The sequence below is a fragment of the Lygodium microphyllum genome, chromosome 30 (genome assembly GCF_053477565.2).
Source record: "Lygodium microphyllum isolate KBCC chromosome 30, Lygodium_microphyllum_v1.1.10, whole genome shotgun sequence".
Taxonomy (NCBI): Eukaryota; Viridiplantae; Streptophyta; class Polypodiopsida; order Schizaeales; family Lygodiaceae; genus Lygodium; species Lygodium microphyllum.
This window is the reverse complement of record NC_141164.1, coordinates 105,236,451-105,260,355: the sequence shown is the minus strand read 5'-3', so window position 1 is coordinate 105,260,355 and position 23,905 is coordinate 105,236,451. Positions and strand designations below refer to the sequence as shown.

Below are 23,905 nucleotides of genomic sequence, written 5' to 3'. Positions count from 1 at the left end.
AAGTGTTCATGCTTCTGTAAGTGACGAACAAAACAAAACCCCTATCATTCATTTTCTCTGTTCCAGGTAAAGAGAGGGTATCTCATTACTCCTTCCCTCACAACGAAGGATATCTTTGTGTGCATACCTTGAATTTGAAAGTCATTCTTCTCTCGTACTCTTCATCTATGACCCTGTCTGTGGCCTTTGCGATTATGTTCTACGACAGTTCCCAGTTGAGGGTCATGGTGCTCACTAGTGATTTCTAGAAACTACGTTGAATTTCTATTGCATTTGAAGGACCTTTGTCATGCCACTACGCGGTCAGAGTGTGAAAAACTCTAGAGTGCAGCTTTCTCATTGATCTAGAGAGCAAATGCCATATTAGTTATTAATGTCAGTGTTTGTAGTATGGATGGTTCAAAAATATTAGATTTTTTAACAAGTTTAGCCAATTTTTGATATTTCAGATATTATTTCTTAGAAAAATCCAAAAATTGTAGACAACTTCTAGATTAGGCTGACATATAAATGAAAGTAAGTAGCTTTCAACCATTTTGAGAGGATTTTATATAAAAAGAATTGGCGAAATCGTACGACGCGCAATCACAGTTTTTAGACAGTGAACAACACTCCGAATTGGGAGATGGAGTAATTTGGCAAAATTCTGGCCAGTCATGCTCGTATTTTATCCCCTTTTTGGAGCCAATGGAAGCATCAAATTGGTGGTCTGAGTAGCATAGAAGAAGGTATTGTTTTATATACGTTTTTGTCTACAAGAGATTTGTCTTCTCATAATGCAGAAATAAACTAACATGCTTCAACTTTGTGAGTTTTCTTCTACATCTTCTCTTTCTTTCAACCCCTTCTCTTTCGTCTACTCCTCTCCTTGAATCTCCCTTCACCCTGTTGTCTCTTATCCCCACGGTAGACTTTTGACCCCAAAAGCTCCGACACCGTGTGGTGCCATGACTATGAGGTGGAACAGTAGCCATGGAAATGAAGCTAAAGTTCAACGGTACAGTGAAGTACAGTGTCACTTTTGCATAAGATTATGCTTATAAGATCTCGTTGCTTTATTTTCTTGAAATGATTCCATTACTGATACGTAAGATGGCATGTTGGTCTCCATTCCCATTTGGCAATTGGTTGGGTTGACGAGTGGAAGGTGTTACCTATGCATTACTGGTGTAAACACACTTCATATCGCTTTTGCAAGGAAGGGCCACACATAGGGGATGGAAGATGGGACATCGATGATGCTCTCGCAATGACTAAGTTTATGGATTTGTCCCCTAGCTCTAATGTTTCTTTGTTCAATAATTGATTTGCACGCATGTGAGGTAGAGGAGCCTAGAACACATTGTGCATTTGTCTTTTTCTATGTTCACATCTTGCCAATATTTTATTGTTGATTCCTTACGCCATTTGTTGCATCTCTTGTTTTCTTACCCTCTTATTTATAGGTTCAATTGTTTTTGTTTTTTTATGAGCCATTTTAAGAATATCATCATCCTGCATGATTCTCCATATCAATCTAGTTACCATTCCATTTTCAAGCCAAAATTCCAAACGATATAATAATCTGTGTACCCCTTTTAACTTGACTTCATCATCCTGCATGATGCTCTCCATATCAATCTAGTTAACATTCCATTTTCAAGCCAAAATTCCCAAACGATACAATAATCTGTCTACCCCTTTTAACTTGACATCATGCAGTCATGACTTTGCCATCATTGTACGTATGAATCAGTTTCATATAAGCTCTTTACCACATCAATGAAAGATTGGAATAAAATTTTTGAATAACTAACCAAATAACCTTTTTGCACAATGAGATGTATTAGTACAACTAACATGCTATCTCCCTGTTTTTATGACTTATTAAGCAAGAGAATGATAAATGAATTTGAGAGATTACTGTCGTTTTGATCTTACATAATGATAAACAAGAAATTTCCTGTGTTTACTCTTGAGCATGGCTAATGTCTATAATTTTCCAAATGAATGGCTCATGCATAAATAGATTTAACTCGTTATCTGGTCAGTACAATAAAGAACCAACTCTTTCACAACTACAAGCACCATTTAAGCTCCTCTCTCTCCTGACATGGATTTCCACTATATACTGTTACCATCTTGGCCTTCACATCCATCACAACGGTACATAATGTGCACAAAGTTGGACCTGAAGTCGTCACAGAATAAGATTGATCAATACCAAGTTATGCTTTCTACAACATACAAACTAGCAGTCTAACTTTACCTTTCATATAAATTGGATAATCACAATCCTTGTCATCACCCAGTACACTCAATATCTCGTGCTTGGTGGTCTTTGGAAGTTCAATTGCTCTAGCTTCCCTATGACGAGAACTCTGATCCTCAACCTGTCAATAACATAGGTGAGTTCTGTCACCCAGGTCAAACTTAATTTGCCACATCTGCAAAGATTATGGTGAAAACCAATACATCTGAGTAAGTTGACCAGAAATTCGAATAAAAGGGTTTTGCTATTTGCTCTTATGCCTCATTGGTATCTCATCTTACACAGTAAAGCCGAATCACTGAGAGCAAGTACAGCTATTTCTCAGAAAAGGCAACTGTTTTATCTGAAAAGGCTGGATATATATTTCAGATGGTGGATTCATTTGTGACACTCAAAACGTTCCTGCATTTCAAGCATTAAAGTGGATAATGGTGGCAAGGCATGGCTAGTGCTGTGTTGCTGTTAAAGGAATTGAAAAGATGCTAATACATTTGCCTGTGATATGATCTCAATGGCCTGGTTGTAGCTCTGAACAAACCAGATAGAAGACTCAAAGTCAAAACCCAAGATCATACATTTAAATCATGCAATATTTACAGAGACGACATTGAAACTCATCAATATAGAAAATGTTTCTGATAGGATAGACAATAGCAAGTATTGTCCATTGAACAAGGTTCATCTCTCCTAGGCACAACAACTAGCATTTCTTTTGACACTTTAATATACCATTCTCGAGAAGGGAGCCATAGAGATGGACGCTTTAAATGGGAGGCATCATGTAGATGACATCAGTGCCCACTAGTTCATCCTAGGCAACCAATGAGGCATGTGATAGTCTGATCTGAAGTTTGTTGTATTAACAAATGAACTCAAACATGAAAGACGCATGAAAACTCCATGAACAAACCAAGTATGTAGGTTACCTCAGTTTGGGGGAGCCTAACTGCCCCACCACCCTGCCTGTCTACCTTGCCGCCCTCCCTGGAGCCAAGCACCATCACTTGTCCCTTTTCCTCCCTTCATTGCAATGCTTGGACTCTGATCAGGGCTGCCTACCCATCCCAGAGCCACCTGGTCTCTAATTAGTGCCACTCCCCTGCTGTCCAGTGTCGCCTGCATCCTGTCTCTCCACCTTGCGCACTGCCAGCAGCCACTCTACTCAGTGCTGCCTTGCCCAGCATTTTCCTCAGCATCACCAAGCCCAATATTTCTCCTCATCACCAAATTTCTCCCTCCTCTCTCATCATCTCATCATCGGTGCTCACATCATCCTTCATCCTTCAGGCTGCCCTCCTGCTGTCTATCAATACCAGGTACTGTTACCTGCCTGCCTGCCAATACTGATGTGTTTTCATTTCTCAGCTGTTCCCACCTGCTGCATTTAATCTCCAGCTTCATTCCTAGTCCAAAGGCTATCACCAGGTTGTTGTCTGCTGCAATTGGCCATCCCAGCACTCTCGCACTACTGCATTTTACATCCCAGCCAGCTGACCTGCTGTTGTCAGCCCTCTGTCATCGTATTCATCTCCCATCCTCTTTGGAACTGCTGTATGGGACAGTCCTCATCATCTTTGTTGCTGCTAGAGTGGTTTACATTCCAACTTCAAGATTGGTAGTTTGCCACACTTGGCATCCATCATGTGGAATGACACTCTCCAACACTTCCTCAGCTCAGCCCGCTCCCATGTGAGATAGTGGCTGTTGCACAGCCTCCACTCCTTGAGCATCGAATTGTATCATCCATTCACTATTCATTTCAATCTCTATGATTTCTCTTTAAACCCTAGTGCATCCTTGCAGATATCTTGGTTGGGGGCCATGTGATGAGGAACACCACTGTTAACTATCCATTGGACTGGGTGGCCAAAAAGAGGGAGTAGGTGTCAGAATACACAATGGAAATAGAAGCAATGAAAATAGGCAATGGAAGAGAACAATGAACTCAAAGAGAACTCATGAACATGCAATGGAATCCATAATGAAAGCACGAGAATGAGTAACCAGCATCTGATGACCAGCCACAGTGCTTCCAATCTTCCTCTCTCCAAGGATGCTAGAGGCAATGCAATATGATAAATAGAAGTGGAACCCTACGTATAGGCAACAGTGAGAGTGAGAGAGTCCCAAGGGGATAAGGTCGGCCAATGTCTAGGTGCCCATTAATCAGCACGTCGACCATAAATGCACCTGTCTAGTACAATACTGTGCCACCCAGCTGCTCACTAAAATGCCCATTGAAATGTGCACATAAATGCAGCGCCTACTACCCATGATATGCATAAAACTAACACTCTCTTAAATCATGGCTGATCTATGCAATAAAATATACAGCAATGCATTACTCAGAAATCAGCCACCCAAGAAGATTCCCTGGATGTCCATGTCCCATACCACAATAGACACCGGAAAAGCCTTGACACCATAGTACATACAACAATGAGGTGCCTCAGAGAAGACATTAATGTCAATGTGGATCGTACTCAAACTTGGATCTCAGAGAGAAGAAATAACAGAATTCTCTATAACTATCATGAACAATCTTGCAGAAGCACATCATGACCATGGATTCCCTATATGCCTTCAATCTTGCCAAAGGTGTCCACCATGTGTAACCCAACTAGGAGCAAAGCCAACTTGTTTGGATTCCCATCAATGAAGGCACACTAGCTTCAGGGTTTCACCTACCAAATTTAGTCTATGCATGTAGAAAATCACGCTCAGGGAACCACTGCACCAACATATGAATTAGGCCAAAAGGCCCCATTAGCACTACTCTCTATAGCCTTAGGAGCCCGTGAGGAGTGACGACATAACTGACATTAGAAAATAGATTCCTGGGTCAGAACATCCTTGGCCACTTGACCTAAATCAAAGTCAGATTTGGATAAGGAATCTGAATCGTCATTGCCGAGCATCGTTCTTTGTCACAGCTACTAGCTTCTCATACTCCTTCTGAAGATGCCTCTCCTTGCCTCACAAGTAGCACTTCCCCTTCTTCTTCTTCTCCTTGTCACCCCTCTCTCCAACCATAAGAGTTGTCAAATAGCCACTTCCATCTTGAGGAGGAAATCTCCCTTGTGTTGGGATAAAGGCCCTTTATTCACCTCCGTGTATTGTACACGTGTATTATTTAGTTGTACATGTGAATGCACCCTTAACGTGCCCTAAGTATAAATACATTTTATTCTGTGTACCAACACATTGTTGGTACACCCAAAAATTGTATCGTACTTTCTCTCTCTCTATCGCTCTCACTCACCTGCTCACTCCTTCAGCTGTAGCACACACTCAACAATTGGTATCAGAGCTTACGGTACAATACCGACACGTCATGCAGGCAGCTCACAAACAGGTCGAGTGGGCAGGCAGAAGGCCTATGCAGCACAGGTCATGCTGAAGACAATCACAGGCCCTCATCCCAAGCGACACGTAGGCAGCTTGCGGCAGGTCCGCGAGTGACCAGCGTGGATCGAGTTCACATGTGCCTCATGGAAGATGAATAACTTGATAGTTTTAATAATCACTCCAGTATTTTACTACCTCAAAAAATCTATCAAACTTTGACTCTAAGTCCACTCTTGACCCATACGAAAACTTCAAAAAAGTCCTACCAATTGTTAGCTCCTATGGAACAAAGGTGTGGAACCAGCTCCAACTTAGGTACGAGGCTCCATCCACCATGTGGGCTGTTACTCTCTCACTTCATACATCCAATCTGAGTTGAGATTCCACTCAAGATTTTCTTCTTTGAATGACTCATACATAGGATCAACTTTGAACCATACATGTTGCTTTTTCAGAAGCACACTTGGTGCGAATTGTCCTCTACAAGCTCCCTCTTGAGTACAATTGTACTTGCTGAACTGAAAGAATGAGAATGAAAGGTACAAGATAGGTCTAGGATAGACCTAGCTCTAACTCAACTAGAGTTAACTATAACTCTAACTCTAACTCTAACACTGGTGATACAACTCATAACTTTAGTTGTGTTCACACTTAGAACTGAAAAAGAACTAAAGACTAAAACATTGTGCACTGCCCATAGAATTGGCAAATTCTAACACCTCCCTCCAGTGCCAATGTGGTAAAGTACAAGAACGATCAATCACCAAAGGGTAGCAAGTTTAAGGACTTGCGAAAAGCCTCAAACTTCTCACGAGGTAGTGCCTTGGTGAAAATATCTGCAACATTTTCATGTGTAGGAACATACATCAAGTTGATCTCTCTTGCATAGCATCTCTCTTTGACATAATGGTAATGCACCTCAATATGTTTCGTGCGAGCATGAAACACAGGATTTCATGCCACTACAATAGCACTTTGACTGTCAAAAAGAATGGGTATAGGACCCTCCAATGGTAAATGTAGATCAACCAATAATCTTTGCATCCATATACATTCCACTATTGCTGTAAGGGCTGCCCTGTACTCAACCTCACAAGACAAGGTAGCCATTGTAGGTTGTTTCTTACTTAGCCATGAAATGCATAAACAGCCCAGAAAGAAACAATGTCCACTAGTAAATTGCCTAGTGCCTGCATCACCAACCTAATCTGAATTACTGTAAGCTTGTAATTGCAAGTCTTCCCCTAAAAAATAATAATGCATGTGATTGAGTACCTTGCAAGTATCTCAAGATCTGCTTAACAACTTGCCAACGTATAATCCATGGGCTACGCATATACCTGATCACTTGAGATACTGCCTACTTAATGTCAAGGCATGTGTTACAAAGATAAATAAGACAACCAACGACCTGGCAGTAAATTGCAACATCAGACATCTCTTCACCATCATGCATAGAAAACTTTAAGTCTAGCTCCATAGGAGTGCACATAGGTTTGCAATCTTGCATATTAAACCTATGTAACAGCTTATCCACACACAATGATTGTGGCATGATGATACCATGTTGATTTTGAGTGAACTAAATCCCAAATAATAGTGTAGACAACCCATATGTGACATAACAAATGCACGTTGCCTTCAAATCTGCAATTTCTGCTTCTAAAGGCCCAATGAGCAGCATGTTATCTACATAAAGAATGATAATTAGTAAGTCCCCCCCTTCAATTGGATTGTTTTTGAACCCTTGTTGACCAAATATGCATCCATTTTAGAGTACCATGCACGAGGAGTTTATTTGAAACCGTAAAGAGCTTTGTTTAGCTTGCATGCCATGTGTTCTTTTCCTTTCACCACAAACCTTGGAGGTTGTGACACATAAACATCCTCATGCAAATCCCCATTCAAGAATACTGTCTTAATATCCAATTGATGTACCTTTCAACCATAATTTGCAGCCATAGCAATTACACACCTCACCGTACTTATACGGGATGTAGGAGCAGAAGTCTCTTCATAATCTATACCCTTCTTCTGTGCATAGCCTTTTGTTACCAACCGTGCTTTGTATCTGTTAATGGTACCATCAGCCTTGCGTTTGAGTTTAAAAACCCATTTTATGCCAATGGCCTTCTTGCCAAGTGGTAAATCCACAAGATTCCATGTAGAGTTAGTGGCAATAGAGTCTAACTCATCCTGCATGGCTTGCATCCAATGTACATCTTACTCAGCTTCGTCAAAGGAACTAAGCTCATCATCATCCAATAGTGAGCTCATAAATACATGCTCATCACAATCATCTACTTCCGTAAAATCAGCCAAATGGGCTCCCCTTGCATCATGTATTGCATGTCTAGCAGCCCTTCTAGTGCCTTGAGCTAAAGGATCATCCATTTTACTCTCCTGGAGAGTTTGTAACAGCCATCTTGGGACTATTTTTGTTGCATTTACAACAGCCCTTTCATGTTGTACTGGATCTTCTACTACATGTGGCAAACCATCATCAATACCCTGCTATTCAGGCGCATATGGTGCAACAACAACTTTTGTCTGCCCGACCATTTACAGCAAGCATGGACTCCAAAGAAAGTGGCAAGAGACCCTCAAAGACATCACCAATGTCATGGGTGGCTGGCATTTGAAACTAATCATATGAAGATGCAGCATTTTCAGCAAATATGACATCCCTACTAATGAAAACTTTCTTTGTTTGTGGGTCATACAAGCGATAGCCCTTGCTTTCTAAATTGTAGCCAATAAATATGCATTTTACAGCCTTGTCATCAAGCTTTCCATGAAGCTCTTTTGGAACATGTGCATAGGCTATACGACCAAACACTTGAAAGTAGTCAACCTTGGGTTTCTTGCCATGCCAAGCTTCAAACGGGGTGATTGTCTTTAGTGTCTTAGTGGATGCACGATTCAACACATGATTTGCACACTGAAGGCCTTCTAACCAAAATTTATGAAGCAGCCCCTTGCTTTTGAGCATACAATGAGTCATCTCCATAAGAGTGTGATTCTTCCTTTCAACAACACCATTCTGCTGAGAAGTCATTCTAACAATGGCTTGATGCATAATGCCATGATCAAGTAAATATGTCTCAAAAGCACAAGATATGTACTTCCCCCCTCTATCCATGAGAAGTGTCTACACTTTCAAGCTAGTTTCAGCCTCAAGCTTTGCAACAAGATGTTTAAAATGCATAAACACATCAGATTTTGCTTTCAACCCATACGCCGATGTATACCAAGAGTAGTCATCAATAAATGTAACAAAATAAAGATGACCTCCAAGTGCACATGTCCTCATGGGACCACAAACATCAAAGTGAATAAGCTGCAATTTTTGGATAGCACGGTACACTATCCTTTTTTTAAAAAGCTAATATGTGCATCTTGCCCAAAATACATCCCTCACATGCACAAAGAGGTGGAGTCTCCACTAGAAACAATACATCTACCATATGACACCTCTGAAGGGTCATCAAACTCCCAACACTCATATGTCCATAGCAAGCATGCCATAGCTCCACATTCTGAATAGCGGGCAATAGAGTAGTGACTGCTAGAGCATCATGAGACTGTGTACCATAGGTATCAAATCAAACCCTTATACAAGATCCCAGATAGCCTCAGTGCATAATCCATCTCCCTGTCTTTGACAATGCATTTGTCATCCCCTCAAAGATGACCTGAAAGTTATGCTTGTTAAAAGTAGAGATAGACAACAAGTTCTTTGTAATGTCAGGCACAAACAAGACATTTAGAAGCATGAAGTCAGAACCATTTGCAACAGTAATAGTGACTGTCGCAATGCCACAAGCATCATAAATGTTGTTGTTTGCATTTATAACACACTTCCCAACAGGAAATGAATGCAAAGAGAAAAACAAACACTTCCTAGAAGTGATGATCTTTGAAGCTCCATTGTCAAAATACCATATTTGTTGTGTTTTAGTAGCATTAAATGCTGAATCAGCCGTTGAAGAATCATAACTGCAAGTCAGAAATACATAGTCCTCCTCCACAAAGTTGGCTGAAGCATCACCATCAGTAGATTTGCTCATTGATGTCTCTTGGATAGCCAAACCGGAGCTTTTTTTCTTCTCTTTATCTAATCCCTTATAGCATTCATCAATGCTATGGAGGAGAGAAAAGAGAGACAATGAGAGTGTGCTGAAGCAAAAGAGTAGAGTGTACTTGCTGAATTGAAAAAATGAGAATGAATGGTACAAGATAGGTCTAAGATGGACTTAGCTCTAACTCAACTAGAGCAAACTCACTCTTAACTCTAACTCTAAGAGTGGTGACACAACTTATAACTTTAGTTGTGTTCACAGTAAGAACTAAAGACATAAAACTTTGGGCACTGCCCATAGAATTGGCAAATTCTAACATGTGAATGATTGATGTGATGGTTTGATGATTGAAAGTACAACAACTAGGATCTCATTCCCCTAACCTTTACTTTTTGTAACTAGGATTTGAGTATGATCAGCATTGACATCATTGCCTTCTTTGAGGCACCTTCACATTCACTTGATCACCCAAGGCTTGGGTGTCCATGGTCCCACTATTTTCCTTGTATGTACTATGGTCTTGTCATCATTGTACATTTTATTGTGTTGATAACCCATGATCTATGAGAGAGTGTTAGCTTTGTACATATCATGGGTTTGGGCACTCTTTAGGGGGGCACATTGGCGTGCATTTCAGTGGGCATTGTTGGGTGGCACATCAAGCTTCCCGCCCCCTCTCCCCCCTTTTTTTGGCCCTCGGCCGAACGATGTCTCCATAATAGTGAGATCCCTACTTTTAATTGCCATGTGGGACTAATCATAACCAGAGTATAAGTTGGCGTTACAAAGAAGCTACTGGATCTAAAAGTGGAAAAGTGACGGAGACTACGATAAGAAGCTTCAAAACTCCAAAATCTTCACGAATTGGGGAGGGGGGGGAATACAGCTCATTTCAGTCTGAAGACAATTGGCCAACCTACTGCCTCATCCTCATACTTGTATCATTACATCACTTGGGCTTGGAGAGAGAGACAAGAGACAGTGTGGCTCGTCATCAAAGTGCCACTTGCCCTGGTGGTTTTGTACTTGTTCTCATGCTTTCTATAATGGATTTCATTGCCTATTAATGATTCTCTTTGAGTTCTCAATTCTTTTCATCCGTTGTTAAGTTCTATGTTGTGTTCATGCTTATGTTTATTACTTCCACTTCCCTTGCTCACTCTCAAAGAAAGGTGACCTCCACTATGGGTACACTAGAGCAATGATGCTCGTGTTAACTGAGAATGCACGAGGGAGGGAGAAAGTACAGAGTAGAGAGTGAGGAGGAGAGTGAGAGCAAGACTCAATGTGGATACAATCACAAAGTGTACCACTTTAGATTTTTATAATATATATATAAAGTGTATGTGTATAGGTGCCTGCACACCCAAACACCGTAAAAGGCACAATGACCATTTATTCCCAACAACCTCCCACCTAAAGACAACGTGCCTAAAGGTAGAGGAAAGAATAAGCTAAGTCTATGTATGTACAAAGTTGAAATACACATATGCTATTTGATCCCCATTATTCAGCGGCAATAAGCAAACCGCTTTGCTGGAAGACCCTTCATAAGGTCTGTGCAGAGTCAAGATAGAGAAAGAGAGCTGAGAGCAAGCACAATAATCGAGGAGTTCAATGACTCAAAGTTGAAAAGTGTTTGACAGTGATAATGTGAGAGTGAGTCGTCGGATAGGTGTGTACCAGTGTGGTACACACAAAGAATAAAAGAATGTATTTATACTTAGGATACAATACACTTACACCCGTTAGGATGGGTTCACCTGTGTGAAGTAATATACACACAGGAGAGCACGTAAAGGGCCTTTACACCCAACAATCTCCCACTTAAAGGTCCTAAGAGAACCTTTAACCAACTCCCACAAGTCTAATGCAATGCTCATGTTGAGCCTTTGCAAGACTTTTAGTGAGAACATCTCCAAGGTTATCCTGTGATTTGATCTTATTCAAGGTAACTAGATCATCATCTAGAACCTATCTAATAAACTCATACTGAACATTAATATATTTGGTATGTGTATGAAACATGGCATTCTTAGCCAGGCATACAACACTCTGGCTATCACATCTAAGTACACGTGTTGAAACTACTTCTTTTGAAGCTTCAGTGGCTGAAATATATTCAGCCTTAGAAGTAGAGAGAGCTACTATTTTTTGCAATCTAGAGCACCAAGAAACCCCGCCATCCATCAAGGTAAAGATATACCCGCTAGTAGACTTGCGAGTATCCAAGTCACTTGCCATGTCTGCATCACAATACCCCTGTAGATCCAATGTACCCTTGTGTGCCCTTAAGGTACCGTAAGATACATTTCACTGCTTCCCAATGTGCTTCACTAGGATTTGACATGAACTGATTACAACTCCCACTGCATAAGCAATGTCAGGTCTAGTGGCAACCATAGCATACATGAGTGAACCACAAGCTAAAGCATAAGGAACACCCTTCATAGTACTGGTTGCCTTATCATCTTTTGGGCAATCTCCTTTGCTAAGCTTAAGATAGGGTGGAAAAGGTACACCAAGAGGCTTAGTATCAGCCATAGAAAAACAATCAAGTACTTTGCTGATGTACTTTTCTTGTGAGAGAAATAAGAGTTGTTGCTCTCTATCTCGTATTACACGCATGCTCAAAATATGTTCAATTGCACCCAAATCCTTCATAGAAAATGTTGAATTCAGCTGCCTTTTCAATGCATTAATTTGGCTTTTATGCTTACCAGCAATAAGTATATCATCCACATAAAGCACAAGTATAATAAGGCTTCCATCATCAACCTTCTTAAAATATAAGCAGTGATCTGCACTATACTCCTTTTAAAACCATGTGAGAGCATGAAGACATCAAACTTTTTATACCATTGTCTAGGAGCCTATTTCAAACCGTACAAGCTTCTCTTAAGCTTACATACCAAATGCTCCTTTCCATGTATAGCAAAGCCTTTGGGCTGTTTTATGTATAGCTCTTCTTCCAGATCACCATACAGAAATGTAGTTCTAACAACCATCTGATCAAGTACAAGATCCATAGATGCTACAATGGCAAATAACACTCGAAGAGTGATCATTTTGACAACAAGAGAAAACACTTCCAGAAAATCAATGCCCACCTTTTGTGTATAGCCCTTAGCTACAAGTCTGGGTTTGTATTTGGGTTTGCCATCCACACATTTGATTTTATAGACCCATTTGTTAGGAATGGCTTTTTTATCCTTAGGCAATGTAACCAAATCCCAAGTATCATTTTGATACAATGACTTCATTTCTTCCGGTATGGCTAGCTTCCACTTTTTCTTTAACTCATATGATAAGACCTCTTTATACGTAAAGGGCTCACCTTCATCTATGAGGAAAATGTAGTCCAAAGAAGGATCAAATCTTTCTATAAGTCTCCTGACACGTGTAGACCTTCTTACCCAATGATCTATGTTATCAAGTAATGGATCCACATCCAAGGGAATGTCAATGACCTCATTGTTTGGCGGAAGCAGGTTTGCCAGAACAAACCTCTTCAGGGATGCCACTTTCAAGTGCACAATGTGGAGATTTGTTGCAAATATGCACCGTGGTTTTAAGTGCCTCTCCCCAAAACGATTGCGAGAGATTAGCTATAGACAACGTGCACCGAATCTTCTCACATAACATGCGATTCATTCGCTCATCCATACCATTAGATGATGGATTGTAAGGAGCTGTAAGCTCTCGTTTAATCCCATTGTCATCACAAAACTTATTGAATTCTTTAGATACATACTCTCCCCCATTATCTGTTCTTATGTGTTTTAACTTTAAGCCTTTTTGAGTATTAACCAATGCATAAAACCTTTTAAAAGCATCCAATGCCTCACTTTTCTGCTTAAGCAAGTAGACCCATAGCTTCCTAGAATGGTCATCAATAAAAGACACAAAATAACGAAAACCACTATGATTTTTTATTGGCATGGTACAAACATCCGAATGGACTAAATCCAAGAAACATGCCTTCCTAGAGACTCCATGAGAGTATGGACTCTTTACATGTTTACCAAGAATACAGTCATCACAAAAGTCAAGCTTTGAGCTTTTCACATCAACTCTTCCAAGTGAAGAGAGTGCCTACAAACCCTTTTGGCTCATATGTCCAAGACGCTTGTGCCATAACTCCACGTGTGGCTGTATTTCAGCAACTGCAACAAACTTTCCAGGAAGTACCTTGCAATAGAGATAATACAGAATCTTCTTTTTACCACCTCTAGTGACTAGCATAGATCCTTTCTCGATTTTCCACATACCACCACCAAAAGTAGTGAAGTAACCTTTGTTGTCTAGCTGCCCAACAAAAAGCAAGCTCTTCTTGATACCAGGAACATACCTATCATCATGAAGAATCAATTCTTGATCATTTTCTAAAGCCAAGTGTATGGTGCCCATTCCTTCAATATCACATGCATGATTGTTGCCAAGGTAGACTTTTTCAAGATTACCTTCTGCATAAGTAGAAAAACGCTCCAGAGATGGAGTTACATGAAAAGAAGCACCACTGTCAACAATCCACGATTGTGGCAAACCATCATGAGCTAACAACAAAGCATCTATCACATCTGTTTTAGTGATATACATGTCCTCCACTGTCATAGCAAGGGGATCTGAAAATGCAACTAGCAAATCGGTATCTTTATCATCTTCTATTTCCTCAATAACAACACTAGATACCACATTTGCTTTTTCTATCTCTTTAGGAGTAGAGCCGCCATCCTTGTCATTCTTTTTGCCTTTTGCATTAGCCTACTTCTTACGTTCTTGTTCCTTTTTAAAGTACTTGCAATCGAGATTTTTATGTCCTTTGCGACCACATTGATAACAAGTTACATCTTATTGTTTTTCCTTGCTTTTGCTGCGATTATTGTTTTTATTTGCAGCATTATACATTTTTTCAATTCTTCCTCTTACATTGTAGGCTAATCTATTGTTTTTCCCACTTGCCTTGCGTCTAATCTCTTCATTCAAAATAGAACCACACACACCATTAAATGTCAAGTTGGGGTTATTGCTCAATGACAAAACCAATACCTCCCATGAATCGGGCAAGGTCATGAACAAGAAGATAGTCCTCAATTTAGGATCAAAATCTGGCAAACTTGCATCCTGTAACTGACTCAGAATATCAGTGAAAGCATTCAAATGCTCTGAGGCAAGTTTAGACTCATCAAGCTTTAAGTTAACTAACGTCTGCATGAGATGTACCTGATTGACAGGAGTTGTATTCTCATAAGTAGCCTTGAGTTTCTCCCAAACTACATAAGTAGTTATCAAGCCTCTTTATATCAACCAAGATATCATCTGTGACGGCCATTTTAATGTAAGTAATGGCCTTTTTATTCGTTTTAGCCCAGTCCTCATCTAGCAAAGCAACATGCTTATATTCTTCTAAAGCATCATCACAATCCTTTAGAAAGAGTATACCCTGCATACGATCTTTCCAAATATCAAAACCATTTCCGTCAATTTTATGAATCTCAAGGAGATTCTTTGTGTCAGATGTAGATGCACTACCAGTCATCTTCAGCAATACACAACTGCAATAAAGGGCTGAATGCTTTCAGTTGATAGCAAGGTTTCTAAATTGTAACAGCAAGTACACACTCTTGTACTTCCAAGGTATCCAAGAAGTAAATATTTAACTGCAAATTTCAATTTGAAGTACTGATTACAGCATATACACGAATCAAATTTGATACATTTGCATTAAGGATGGCTCCCACTTCAGTAGTACATCACAAAAATTCCCAAATGCAATGACCCAAATGCTGTGTTTACCACTGTTTCACTGCATAATGAGCATTCAGCAATACATGTACCAAGAAAAGCTGCTCCTTTTCAACATTTGAAGCATCCAAAACTCTAAAGACTCCCACTCAGCAGTGAATCTGCTGCAAATTTCAATGTCTAGTCTCAAAACCACTCAAAAATACATCACCATTGTGAAAAGGCCCAAAATTTCTGCAGTGAATTTGCTCCAATTGCATAAATACATCTTCCCAAGGGCATCAAGTGCGGGCTAATGTTGCAGAAATTTCATGATTTCAGCAAAAGCCCCAAATTTCGGGTTCCAAGAGTGTGCAATTTCCAAGAAATTGGCTCAACCAAAAGCAAAAAAATTCACTTGCATTTAAGAATCCCCAAAAATTTCTAAGGCCTGTGCACTCAATGTCTGCAATTTATGGTCCAGAGGTCACTGCAATATGTGTCACGCACCAAATTTAAGAGAAGCCCCAAATTTTAAGAGACAGATTTACAAAGATTTGCACTCTATGCTTGTCTGTGTGAACACCCGGTAGAGAGGGAAAAATAAGATGAAGTAAAATAAATAAAAATGGGTTGATGACCTTCTACCCATCGTTCGTGCAATGTGATGACCTGTCGACTGTCACGTGGCAGTCTTTCGTCGCACTGCATGCCTCCAGTTCCGTCACGTAGCAGTCGCCTCCGGTCCCGTCGCGCAGCAGTCGCTTGGCACGCTATAAGTCGTCACGCATGCAGATTCGTTTGCCTGCACCGTTCGACTATTGACACCTGGCCCATAAGCTGTACCCAACCAGTTAGCCACTTGATACCTGCTTGACTACTCCTCAACAGTCTGACAGACCGATTGTCTGCTTGCGTGAGCCATTGGCTCTGATACAAGTTTGCAGAGTCGAAGTGGAAGCAAATAGAGAAAGAGAGCTGAGAGCAAGCACAGTAATCGAGGAGTTCAATGACTCAGAGCTAAACAGTGTTTGACAGTGATAGTGTGAGAGTGAGTCGTTAGATAGATGTGTACCAGTGTGGTACACACAAAGAATAAAAGAATGTATTTATACTTGGGGTACGGTACACTTACACCTATTAGAGTGGGTTCACATGTGTGAAGTAATATATACAGGGGAAAGCATGTAAAGGGCCTTTACACCCAACAATCTGCAGGGTTATCATGTGTATATATCTTGACAAGCTCGATGCTCTTGCTGTGAAGTGCATCCCTGATAAAATGATACTTCATATGTATGTGCTTTGTCTTTGCATGAAAGGCAGAATTTTGTGCTAGCATGATAGCACTCTGACTATCATAGTGGAGGATAGGAACCTTTGTAATGCCAAGTTCTCTCACCATACGTGAAAGCCATAAAGCCTCCTTGCATGCCTCAGTGGCAGCCACATACTCTACCTCTATAGTAGACAATGCAACACACTTCTTCAACCTAGATATCCAAGAGACTACTCCCCCTTTGAACATGAACACATATCTTGAAGTAGACTTCCCACAATCAAGATGACCAACATAGTCTACATCCGTGAAGCCAACAACAGATGACTTCTGCTTTCCAAAGCAAATACACAAGTCCTTTGTGTCCTTCAGGTATCTCATGATACCCTTTACTGCTTCCCAATGCTTTTTGCCAGGATATACCCTGTACCTCCTAACCACTCCCACTGCAAATGCAACCTCAGGATGTATAGCTACCATAGCATACACCAAGTTACCAACAGCTGAAACATAAGGAATCTTGGCCATCTTAGCCTTTCCATCATCAGATATAGGGCTATCATCTATACTAAGTTTCACATATGGAGGTAACAGTACACCAATGGCTTTCTCCCCCTCCATATAGAAACGTTGCAAAACCTATTGGGAATAAAGGCCCTCGTGCCTTTTAATGTGCTCGGATGTGAACACACCCTTAGCACTTGTACTTACATATATATATATATAGCTATCTAAAAACCTAAAGTGGTGCACTCCTCATTGTACCCAAACAAAAACGTACTCACTCTTTACTCTCTGTCTCTCCCTGTGCTAACAGCCATTGATTGTCTTGATCTTCGTGCTCCCAATCTCTACAAAACCTTAGTAACATACTCTTGTTGTGACACATAGAAAAGACCCTGCGATCTGTCCCTAAGTATACGCATACCAAGAATATGATTGACCTCACCAAGATCCTTCATATCAAAGCTAATGTGTAGGCTTTGTTTCAAGGAGTCCAAAGCATGAACATCCCTATCTACAATCAACATGTCATCCACATATAAAACCAAGAGAATAAGGCTATCATCTTAAGCAGTGATCAACTTGAAATCTATGGAATCCTTGAGATTGCATAAACATATCAAATTTATGATACCATTTTTGTAATGTTTGTTTCAGCCTATACAAACTCTTGTTGAGTTTACATACCATGTACTCTTTTCCCTTTGCAATAAAACCCTCACGCTGCTGCATATAGATCTTCTCATGCAAATCACCATGTAAGAAAGTTGTTTTAGCATCCATCTATATGAGTTTCATATCTTGCCTAACTGCCTTAACACGAGCAAAACCTTACTTTGTCACTGACTACCTTGCTTCTCTCAAGTGGTAAGTGAAAGACTCTGATACCAAACACAGAGCGAGCGTAGCAGAGGGTGAAAACAACACACACCGGGATCGATACAAGAACCTTTGACCTTAGATAATAGCATGTGAAACACAAAACATGAAACACAGAGACTAGATGCTTAAAATTGCTAAGGTGAGAGAACTTAGAAAGCTTATACCAAGAAGACCATTCTCCGCCAATCATAAAGGACATACAACATTTGGGGTGAGTGGTGACCTATCTTTTTCTGTTGGGAATAAAGGCCTCGTGCCTTTAAATGTGCTCGGGTATGAACACACCCTTAGCACTTGTACTTACACATATATATCTATCTAAAAACCTAAAGGTACACTATCGTCATTGTACCTTAGATAATAGCATGCGAAACACAAAACATGAAACACAGAGACTAGATGTTTAAAATTGCTAAGGTGAGAGAGCTTAGAAAGCTTATGCCAAGAAGACCATTCTCTGGCAATCATGAAGGACATACAACATTTGGGGTGAGTGGCGACCCATCTTTTTCTGTTGGGAATAAAGGCCTCGTGCCTTTAAATGTGCTCGAGTGTGAACACACCCTTAGCACTTATACTTACAAATATATCTATCTAAAAACCTAAAGGTACACTACCATCATCGAGCATTGTGATCATTGTGTTTATGGTAAACATGCACAGACGTCTCATAAGAAGTCTCTTTCACTAAAATCTTCTCCTCTAGAGTTAGTACATTCCGATGAATGTCAGATGCCAAGACTATCTTTAGGAGGAAATAAATATTTTGTCACCTTTGTCGATAATGCTATACGGAAGCTATGGGTTTACCCTATTCGTAGCATTCCTTATGCTGATTTTGAGTATTGTGATCATTGTGTTTATGGTAAACATGCACAGACGTCTCATAACAAGTCTCTTTCAGTGAAATCTTCTCCTCTAGAATTAGTGCATTCCGATGTATGTCAAATGCCAGGGTTATCTTTAGGGGGAAAGAAATATTTTGTCACCTTTATCGATAATGCTACACGGAAGGTATGGATTTACCCTATTCGTAGCAAGAATGAAGTGCTTGACAAGTTTAAAAATTTATTGGCATTGGTTGAGAATCAAATTCATAAGACACTTAGGTGTCTTCGCTCTGATAATGGTGGGGAATATGTGTCCAAGGCCTTTCAGGCATTTTGTGACAACAAAGGGATAAAGAGGGAGCTCACTGCCTCTCATAATCCGCCCCAAAATGGAGTTGCAGAGCGTATAAATCAGACCATACAGGATAAGGTCCGTACAATGTTGTCTCATGCTTCATTACCCCATGGTTTTTGGGCAAAGGCTGTTATGACAATCGTTCACTTAATTAATCAGTCACACCAAACATGTCTTTGTGGGGGGGAGTTCCCCAAGAAGCGTGGTCGGGAAAGCCACCTTCATATGCTCACTAGAAAGTGTTTAGCTGTGAGGCTTTTGTGCACATTCGTAAAGAAAAACGTAGCAAACTTGAGCCAAAGTCCTGTAAATGCATTTTTCTAGGATATGGTGACGAGGGTGAAATGGGGTATAAATTGTGGGATCCCAAGAAAAGGAAAATAGTAAACATCAATGACGTTATCTTCTAGAAGATCGCATACACAAGCAGCCTGAAAAGACTAAGGAGGTCCGTAGGGTTGTATTCCGGGAAGAAATACCTTTTACATAGCAAAATGTGCCCGCTGTACAGCAGCAAATACCTGCTGTAAATACAAGAAATGATGCTGGAAATGATCAGCCAGCTATTGCCCATGATAATAAGAAACTACATGTGCAGGAACAGCCAGGACAGCAAGCTGTTAATGTTGATTTGCAAGCTAAAATGCCAGGACAGCATGCTGAAAATGAAAATTTGCAGAAACAGCCAGCAAACAATGACCATTGGGTTAGGAGATCGTCTAGGGCTACTCGACAACCTGACAAATTTGTTCCTAGTGCAAACAATGTGGCTAACTATATCATGTTGATAGACTATGGTGAATCGTCTTGCTTCAAGGAAGTAATGGACAGACCGGACAGCAAGAAATGGTATAAAGCCATGTTGTCAGAGACGGAATCTCTTGAGAAAAATGACACTTGGGACTTTGTGCAGTTGCCTAAAGGGCAAAAAACACTTCCATGCAAATGGGATTACAAGATGAAGGTCACTTCTATTTCCTCACCAAAGTACAAAGCAAGATTGGTTGCAAAGGGGTGTAAGCAAGAGCATGGAATTGACTTTGATGAGATTTTCTCTCCTATAGTCAAGATGACTACATTGAGAGCCATTTTGGGCTTAGCTGCAATTGAGAATATGGGGCTTATATAGATGGATGTAAAGACTGCCTTTTTACATGGTGATCTGAATGAGGACACATATATGCAACAACCTAAAGGGTTTGTTGAACAAGGGAAAGAAAAGATGGTATGTAAACTCAAAAGGAGTTTATATGGGTTGAAACAAGCACCAAGAGAATGGTATCATAAGTTTAATACATTCATGCAGTGCCAAGGCTCTCATAGAAGTCAAGTGGATCACTGCTTGTACACCAAGAAGGCAACAGATGGCAGCCTGATTATCTTGGTTTTGTATGTTGATGACATGCTGATTGCTGGCAAGGATACCATGCCTTCGACTCATTGAAGCAAAGTCTTCATGGCAACTTTGACATAAAGGATCTTGGTGATGCAAATCACATTCTTGGCATACGAATACTCAGAGATAGATCGAAAGGCTTACTCTATCTATCTCAGCAGGAGTATATCTCCAAAGTTTTGCAGCGTTTCAATATGGAGGGGGGAAAAACAATTGGGGTTCCATTGCCTCCATATGTGAAACTTAGTGCAGAGGACAGCCCTACATCTGATGATGAGAAGGCTGAAATGGCCAAGATACCATATGCTTCAACTATTGGCAGTTTGATGTATGCTATGGTTGCTGCATGTCCTGACATTGCCTTTGCAGTGGGAGTGGTTAGCAAATACATGGCAACCCCTGGCAACAAGCATTGGGAAACAGTGAAAGGTATTATGAGATACCTCAAAGGCACAAAGGGGTTGTGCATCTGCTTTGGAAAGTAGAAGGCCTCTGTTGTTGGCTTTACGGATGCAGACTTTGCTGGTCATGCAGACCGCAGGAAGTCCACTTCTGGCTATGTGTTTACTTTCACAGGAGAAGCAGTCTCTTGGATCTCCAGGCTACAAAAGTGTGTTGTATTGTCTACTACAGAGGTAGAGTATGTGGTTGCCACTGAGGAATGCAAGGAGGCTTTATGGCTTTCACGTCTGGTGGGAGAGCTTGGCATCTCAAAGTTACTTGTTCTCCATTGTGATAGTCAGAGTGCTATCATGCTAGCATGGAATCCTGTCTTTCATGCAAAGACAAAGCACATACAGGTGAAGTACTAGTTCATTAGGGATGTACTTGACAACAAGAGCATTGAGCTTGTCAAGTGCATATAGATGATAATACTGCAGACCTTCTCACGAAGGGTCTTCCAACAGAGCGGTTTGCTCATTGCCGACAGATGATGGGAGTTGGATAGATATATGTATTTCAGCTTTGTACACACCTAGACTTAGCTGATTCTTTTCTCCTCTTCAGGCACATTGCCTTTAGGTGGGATTCGTTGCAAGGAGAAGTGCTGGCTATCTCCAGGTTGTTGGATTGGCCTGATAAAGATTTGCAGCTATATGTATCTAAAAACCTAAAGGTACATTCTCGTCATTGTACCTAAAAATGTCCTCACTCTCTACTCTGCTTTATCTCACTCTCTCTGTCTCTCACTACGCGTAACTACTAACTGTCTCGATCTCCATGCCTAACCTGTCACTACATTCTTCATCTCAGCCAGACCTAATGTCAGGTTCGGACAACCCCTTTGGGTCATATAAATCAAAACCCTCTCTTGTTTTTCCTTTTGGTGTACAAGATCCGAATGACTTTCTATATGAAACTTAAATAGAGGGGACTTTCGAAGCACTTTGTCCTTGTGTTTTTATCATGGTTGTACAATCTGTGTTTCCTCAATGAAAACCCTAAACACACTCATGTACCAAATTACAATGTCTCAAACACCTCCTCTCAAGACCCCATGATGTCTTATCAGACTTCTCCATCGTTGGAGGCCCTAAGAAGCAATTATGGACTCCACGAGAAAGACGACACCCCACCATCACTTGTACTTTTTTGTTTTTTTCTATTCCAAATTTCGGTCTCATAAAAGAGGAGTTAGAAGAGTACTTGCACATTACATATAATCGAGCTTACATCCCTCCTACCAACTTTGCTACACCATTTGGACCACTTACTGAGGCTGGTACCTCTCTGATCATGGAGGACATACAACATTTGGGGTGATTGGTGACCCATCTTCTTCATCTCAGCCAGCCCCAGTGTCAGGTTTATACAACCCCTTTGATTCATATGAATCAAAACCCTCTCTTGTTTTTCCTTTAGGTGTATAGGATCCAAATGACTTTCTATATGTAAAATTAAATAGAGGGGACTCTCGATGTAAACATCCTTCATCAAGTATATCTATATCTTCTCTTTCATTTGAGCACATAAACCACTCTCCTCAAAACCCTCCAATCCCACCCTTTTCTAATCCTTACCTCAATTTCCTCTCTTCATTCCAAAACCTTGAATTACGTTTCACTTTCGCATCCAGCACACAAGGAGTTGGATCCTCCATCTCTACTCCTAGCACTTTCTCTTTCTCCACACCATCTTCACCTACCCTTACTTCGTTGTCCCTTTGCACCCCAATATATTGTTAGGGGAAATGCCACCCTTTAACATTGTCCCTTCCACATATCCACAAGTAAGCACTTATTTTCACCCTAGAATGGCTGTGATAAATATGCCCCTCACTACCCCCGAACACTCACATCCCCATTCATCAACCTTTCAAGCGTAGGGATTTTATTCTCTACTCATGGTGCATCATCACACATTCCTTGGGTCATGGCCATGCCTAGTCAATCCATGGCCACATTCGGATCCATTGTGCACACTTCTCATATGCATGGCAAGCACTCTGGGATTAATCCCCAAGTATGCTCCACTCACCCACCCTATCCACATAACCTTCGTTATATGTTAAGATAAAGCGCAAGGATCGAGACACGCAATGCTTTCTCACAGCAGAAAGACAAACCGAGAGAGTGCAAAGTACAGAGAAGAGTGAGCACGACTTGTGGGTACAATGACGAGTGTATCTCTTTAGGTTTTCAGATTGAAATATATGAAAGTACAAATGTGCTAAGGGTGTATTCACACCTGTGCACATATAAAAGGCACGATGGCCCTTTATTCCCAACAACCTCCCACCTAAAAGCAATGTGCCTTAAGGTGACAAAAGAATCAGCTAAGTCTAAGTATGTACAAAGCTGAAATACATATACCTATCCAACTCCCATCATCTATCGGCAATGAGAAAACCGCTCTGTTGGAAAACTCTTCGTGAGAAGATCTGCAGGATTATCATATGTATACACTTTGACAAGCTCAATGCTCTTGCTGTCAAGTACATCTCTAATGAAGTGATACTTCACCTGTATGTGCTTCGTCTTTGCATGAACGATGGGATTCCGTGCTAGCATAATAGCACTCTGACTATCACAATGGAAAACAGGTAACTCTATAATGCCAAGCTCTCCCACTAGACATGAGATCCATAAAGCCTCCTTGCATGCCTCAGTGGCAGCCACATACTCTACCTCTATAGTAGACAATGCAACACACTTTTGTAGCCTAGAAATCCAAGAGACTGCTCCACCAGTAAAGGTAAACACATATCCAAAAGTGGACTTTCTACGATCCGCATGACCAGCATAGTCTGCATC

At 40.7% G+C, this 23,905-nt stretch overlaps 1 protein-coding gene across 2 annotated transcripts in view; it reads right to left on the bottom strand.

Annotated features, from left to right (window-relative positions):
• Nucleotides 1-1,817: 1,817 nt before the first annotated feature.
• Nucleotides 1,818-23,905, bottom strand: part of LOC148010218 (uncharacterized) — a 167,797-nt gene continuing 145,709 nt past the window's right edge. The window contains exons 8-9 of one of the 2 annotated variants that reach the window (XM_087672621.1): nucleotides 2,249-2,372; nucleotides 1,818-2,170 (exon numbers count right to left, since the gene is read on the bottom strand). In XM_087672621.1, the coding sequence (XP_087528747.1) occupies nucleotides 2,058-2,170; nucleotides 2,249-2,372 (237 nt within the window). In that variant the 3' untranslated portion in view covers nucleotides 1,818-2,057. Of the gene's footprint in view, nucleotides 2,171-2,248; nucleotides 2,427-23,905 lie in introns of those variants that run through there. The other variant, XM_087672622.1, reaches the window with a different exon arrangement.